This window comes from Plectropomus leopardus, unplaced genomic scaffold, assembly GCF_008729295.1.
Source record: "Plectropomus leopardus isolate mb unplaced genomic scaffold, YSFRI_Pleo_2.0 unplaced_scaffold15879, whole genome shotgun sequence".
Lineage (NCBI taxonomy): Eukaryota > Metazoa > Chordata > Actinopteri > Perciformes > Serranidae > Plectropomus > Plectropomus leopardus.
Window position 1 is genome coordinate 1 of NW_024617032.1, and position 6,494 is coordinate 6,494.

The 6,494-nt window shown below is 41.3% G+C and overlaps 1 protein-coding gene across 1 annotated transcript; it reads left to right on the top strand.

Annotated features, from left to right (window-relative positions):
* Nucleotides 1-4,314: 4,314 nt before the first annotated feature.
* Nucleotides 4,315-6,489, top strand: LOC121964536 (slit homolog 1 protein-like; the record flags this gene model as incomplete). Its single annotated transcript, XM_042514741.1, has 1 exon — nucleotides 4,315-6,489. A coding segment is annotated over exon 1 (2,175 nt), but the record flags the coding sequence as incomplete, so codon positions are not given.
* Between the last annotated feature and the right edge of the window lie 5 nt (nucleotides 6,490-6,494).

Here is a 6,494-nt window from a genome sequence, read left to right on the forward strand (position 1 = left end):
TTGTTTCTGAAGATTTTAATGTTTCGGAAACTTTGAAACAAAACTAAATTTACCACAAAGAGACTGTATACAAACCAGTCAAGTTAAATTTATAGTTTTCATCATTTTTTCATCTCTTCAGTCAGCTCTCTGCCCGAATGTCGCCCATCTCTTCCTGTTTTTAACAGATGTAACGTCCCGTTTCATTGTTCTGCCGATGATGTCCAGATCTGTTTATGTAAAAAAAACAAAAAAGTTAACTGTTTGTATACTGAATTTAAACTTTCTCAGTCTAAATGAAAATAAGAAGAAGATTTTCATATTTGGACGAGCCGACCGGCTGGATTACTCTGCTGATATGTAATACATTAAAAATATGTTTAAAAACTGTAACTTTTAAAAGCTACTTCATATTTATTTATTTTTGTAAAGTAAAACAACAGTTAAAAAAAGATTGTTCAGGAGGACAAAATCCCTTTAAAAAGTTTCACCTAAGTAAACAATACAAGCAGAAAAAAAGCTTTTTATAAAATAAAATTTAAATATCATGAAGAAAAGTAAACAAAATTAATGAGGTATAAAAGCTGGCGTGCAGTGACGTGTCTCTGTTTTAAAATTTAACCATGACAGAGAAAATCCTCATAAAACTCAGAACACAGCCAGCAGAAACAAGTGCAACTGTTATTTCTGTGTGCATGAAACGTGTACAGACGGCGTGCGGTTGCATCGCTCCAAAGAGCGTCACGTGGCAGCACGTGACGAGTCGCGACGAGCACGTGTCGGCCGAGAAGGTCGAATATTTGCTAAATGACGGAGTGAATATCGTTCGCACTCTGCAGCTGCAGCTCAACGAAAACAATCTCAACAGTTTCATGCAGATGTTTTCGTTTCCATCAAACAGAAAAGAGATTTGGGATTGATCTGATGTTTGAGCGCAGGTTCGTTTTCGGTAGAAAAGTTATTCTGCTGATGTTTTTATCCGACGGGTATTTGTGTTGACGCTCATCATCTGGAGATTTCGTGTTTTGCTGAAGGGGTTAAAGTCAGATACTCAGTCCGCCTGCTCTGTTTCTCTCAGGAGGATCTAAACTCTCCGTAAACTCTTAACTGCACATATTTGCGGCTCCGTCGCTCCTGGCGGGATTCGAACCTGTAACCCCGACAGTGTGAGAGGGAGGCAGATGTCGCGCTGCAGCGAGGGACGCTGCGAGTGAAGCTGAGCTTTAATCTCAGGTGAGACTCCTCCGAGGTCTGAAATGTAAAATGTATGAGCCGTATGTAAATGTGAAGGTGACTCCGCTCCTCGTTAATGGACTAATGAACAGAGAGGAAGGACACTTCAGCAGAGTCGAGGAGGAACCGAAAAACATGAAAAGACTAAAACGTCTGTGCAGAGTACAGCCGCTGAGCACGCACGGACCGCATTAACACCATCAGTGTTAACCCTTTGAAACCCGGGGACATGGGGAAAAGGCAACAAGCAAATTTACAACACAGGGCCGGAAAAATTTGCAAAAAATTAGAAAAAAAGTTTGAAAATTACCTGAAAACACAGAAAAAAGTTTTAAAAAACAAAAAAAATATTTTTTGGATTTTATCATACTTTTTATGCAACATGATTTCAAATATCAAAGTGTATTATTTTTAAAGAGCTTTTTTAAAGAGAGTTTTGTTTCCAAAATCGTCCGGACGGCTCCAACGCCTGTCACCTCCTCATCTCTTTGAACTGCGTTACCCAGAAGCCCCCTGTGGGTGACCATGACAGGAAGCCTCATTTGCAAGTCCAAACTTAGAAGAGGAAGCTTCGCTGACACCGACACGACAGGAGAGATGAAAGCTGGGGGAGGACTGAAGGCTAATTATCAAGTCCCACTTTAATAACGGAGACAGAAGAAGAAGAAGAAAGGCTGACAGGAAGTTGTAATTATCACCTGCCAGCTGTGGCCACGATCAGACGGAGAAATAACACCAAGGACAAACTACACCAGATTTCAGCTCCACAGAAATGAGATTTAGTCGTCACCATCGGCCCACATATTTATACATATTAACCCTTTAGGGACTGTTTGGTGCATGTTTTTCATCCTTCCTGTTGTGATAACTGTGTGTGTGCTGATGCATGTGTCCTAAATGTAGTCCAGATTGTGTATTTGAGTGTAATCAGTGAATTTGCAGCTCAGCTCCTACAATAAGTCTAAAATACACTGTGGAAACTAAATAGTTACATTCAGACTGTTCAGGTCCAAAAATGCTCCATTGAAACCCATTCAAAGTGACATTTTTGATCCCACAGCCATCAGAGCAGAAAAACAGGACTTGTATTATTTCTGGGTGTCATTCTGGGCTTTTGACTCTGAATTTGTCATTTTGACTATTTTCCACCTGATGAGGTCATTTTGACCATATTTGGCATATGGAGGAAATACATGCTATTTCCACTAGGTGACCTGTCACAGTCAATGTAGCTGCTGATCACTGACATATCCCAGACTGTCAGCAGCTACACTCACACACTGACATATCCCAGACTGTCAGCAGCTACACTCACACACTGACATATCCCAGACTGTCAGCAGCTACACTCACACACTGAGGAGGAGACTCAACATCATTCATTTCATCTAAAAACATAGTGGCATCATGACAAAAATCTGGCATTTAAAGGGTTAAAATTCTGAAAATGAATGAATATTTGATATAACCTGACCCCGGATAAGCGGAAGAAAATGGATGGATGGATGGATTTGATATAATATTCGTGATTAGGACTGATGTTGGTTAAAAAATATCTCAGTGAAAGCAGAAAATCATGTTACTTTATAGATTTTTAAAGCTTGATTTTGAAAAGTGTTTGCTGTAACTTCTTCTAATAATCACTGAACATTCAGTTCTGCTTTTAGTCCGTGTTTGCAATTATCTGCACTTACTATCTACTTCCTGTCAGGTTTTAACCCTTTGAAGCCTGCAGTGGCATCACTCTTGTGCTGCTGTCAGACACCTTTTACAGTTATTTAAACCTTTGAGATTTCTTTCAAACACACAGAAAAAAGTGACCAACGTGGTATGAAAAGGTCCACAAATCCCAAGAAAGAAATATACTTATATATTTGTCGACTTTTTTCCTTTTTTTTTTTTACAGATTTTTCTCATATATTTGAGTAATTTCTTGCTCTTTTTTAGGCAATTTCTTCTTCAGGCCATTTTGCTCAGGATTCAAAGGGTTAAATCTGACTAATAGTAATTTTTTCACACTTTGATCATATGGCTTGAGCTCGCAGTTCAGCTGCTGCAGCTCTTCACAAATATCTTCCCTTATCTTGTGACAGATGCTCGTCGTCGGGTTTTTGAGGAAATTACCTCAATCAGACGTGAGTATTAACGTTTGGCTCACCAACTCTGGCGCCTTTGTGGAAATATAACGAGTAACACGAGGTCGCCATTCAGACGAGACGCTCTGAAGAAGTTGTGAGTATCTGTTTCTCTGTGATGTTTCTGCAGCTGTTTGTGCGTTAAAACATAATTTTGTGAAAAATGTGCTGATAAACATGAATTAATGTCTGCTTTGTTTGATTTTCTAGAATGCACTTTAATCTAGACAATCGTACTCATACGTTTGGGTTTCAGACAAAATAAAAAATAAAATTAAAGACATTGTTGTGGGCTGTATGAAACTAAGGACAGTGTTGGAGCTATTATTTGCAGAATTTGCTTAATTTTTTAACGGTTGTGAATCTTTTGCTTTACTTTTGATGAAAAATTAATATTCTGAAGAATGTGTTTTGGATTAATTGTGATTAATTGCGCGAAAAGCTCTGATAGAAGGAAGGAGGTGTAAATAAGTCTTGTTTCTTTGTCGAACTCACAGGAAGGTCAAGTCAGTTTTATTCATAGAGCCCGTTATCACAAAACAGATCAGCCAAATAAAAATCAGCAGCTGCAGTGCTGTGATTAAGACTGTTTGAGATGCCTTTTACAAACTTTTTGAGCCTTTGATGACTGAGAAAATTTGGTTTAATTTATTTCGAAAACATGGGGGAAAAAAGAAATGACCAGTTTGGCAAGAAATGTTCCAAAAACTGTGAGAAAAGTAGAGACTTTTCCAGCACATTTTAGGTCCTTTTGTTTTGTTCTGAACAAATCTGTGATGGAAACCTGCGTGTTGCTGTCGTGCATCCCAACCCCCAGCCATAAAGTAAAGGCGTTTTTATTTATGGGACTGATAATTTGCAGGATAAATTAACGTTGTGTGACGTGTTGTCCTCTACAGATGTGAACGACAGTAACAGCTACAAATCTCCACACCGCAGTAACCAAAAAAACGCCTTAAACTTCGCCATGGGAGGTTTGTCTTTGCACCTGAAACAGACACTTGTGGTTTTACTTCAGTGTCTCCTGCTTTGTCTCGACTCCTCGCTGGCTTTTTCTCTGAAAAACTGCTCCATCGGTTATTCGGTGGACGCCTCCGCTGAGGTTGTTTTGGATTGCTCATACCATCAGCTTGTTGCGATCCCTGATGACGTCCCCAGAGATGCCGTCATAGTTAAACTCTCTTACAATGCGCTTCAGCAGGTTAACAGGGAAGATTTTGGCAACATGTCAAAGCTGAGGATTTTGTACCTGCAATCAAATGCCATCGCTCAAGTGGACGACGGATCTTTCATGCATTTGGTTGCTCTAACGCGCCTCTACATTAGCGATAACAAGCTCACCAACCTGACGGCTCACGTCTTCCAGGGGCTGTCCAGCCTCACTTTTCTCGACCTCGACAGAAATGAAATTCGGTTCATTCATACTTCAGCCTTTCAGTCTCTGTCCAGTTTACAGACCGTGTTGCTCCACGAGAATAAGCTCCGCCAAGTCTCCGACATTCAGCCTATCCTGCAGCTGCCGCGCCTGCAGACACTGAGCATCGGGCAAAACCTGTTCCCCTCCTTTCAGACCAAAGATCTGCTGCTGAACGGGTCCTCCAGCCTGAAGACGTTGGATGTTTCTTCCAATAAATTTGAAAAGTTCAGCATCACGACACGGATCTTTCCTCACCTGGAGACGATAGACTTTTCTTGGTGTGATCGAGATGCTGGCATGAGATTGGACGTACCGGACAAGACTTTAATGAAAAGCATAACTCGACTTTATTTCAATGAACCTACAATTGCTTTTGAAGACATCCGGAAAATCCTACAGAGTCTCGACTCACTGACGCATCTTAGATTTAATTACGTGGACGAGTGGATCCAAAAAGGTCTCTTGGAGACGGTCTGCAAAATACCGACACTAAGGACGCTGGAGCTGTATTATAACCACGCTGCCAATCTAAGTGCAAAACTAGTAGCTTGCTCTCAGCTCGGTGAGCTTGATTTGTCCCATACTTACATGCAGGAGCTGTCTAACGGCTCGATACGACTGATGAAGCAACTGAAGAATCTGACCGTAGCAGCCAACTTCCTCAACAAAGTGCCAGATGACATTCGGAGTCTCTCCCTCCTCGAGATCCTAAATCTTGGCAGCAATCTCATCTCTGAGTTGAGCTGCAAGGATTTCAGAAACTCAACGCGCCTCACGAAACTTTACCTAAATGACAACCGCATTGCCAAACTGGACAGGTGTGTCTTCATGCATCTCAGTGACCTAAAGGTTTTGGATATGAGTGACAACCTGCTGTGGATGCTCGGAGGTGTCTTCAAAACGAGCCTGCAGAAGCTCGAGTTCTTGTATTTAAAAAACAACTTTGTACCTTTTCTTAAAAAGGGGGATTTTCAGGGTTTAGAGTCCGTAAAATATCTGGATTTGGTTTCGACTCACATCAGCAGGGTGAAACATAAAGCTTTCGACGGACTTACCAGCCTAAGAACTCTTCGTGTGTCTCTTCCACTCGAGTTTGAGAATAAGTTCAGAGGATTGAGGCAGTTAGAAAATCTTACGGTCTACTTTTTCGTTGACGGCAGTTTCAAAAGTCCTAACACAAGCTTCAATAAGTCTTTCTTCAATCTGAAATATTTGAAAGTTTTCACGATGATATGCAGGGGTGACCACTTTGGCTTCCCCTTCGACATACCGTCAGAAGTTCTCCAGGCCATGAAACACTTGGAGGACTTCACCGCTGAGAACGCCTACATTTCTTCACCAGATATGGACACATTTCAGTTCAATCCCCAGCTCAAGAATCTAACCATCACGCAAACTGATTTGTCTGTTTTGTACCCTGAACTGTTTCAGCCGATCTCGAACCTGCACGTTCTCGATCTCTCTGAGACGAAGCTCAAATCTTTGGACTTTCTGTCCCAGGTCAACCTGTCTGCACTCAGATTTTTGAAACTGAGTGACAATGAGATTACAGTGATCAATGCGACGGTCTTCAAGTCTCTCCCCGCACTCACATATCTCGACCTGGACAATAACCCTTTCACCTGTGACTGCTCTAACACCGGTTTCATCCAGTGGGTGAAGAACAACAACCAAACGCAGGTTGTTAACGCCTACCAGTATGCGTGTTCGTTTCCTGTGGCTGAACAAGG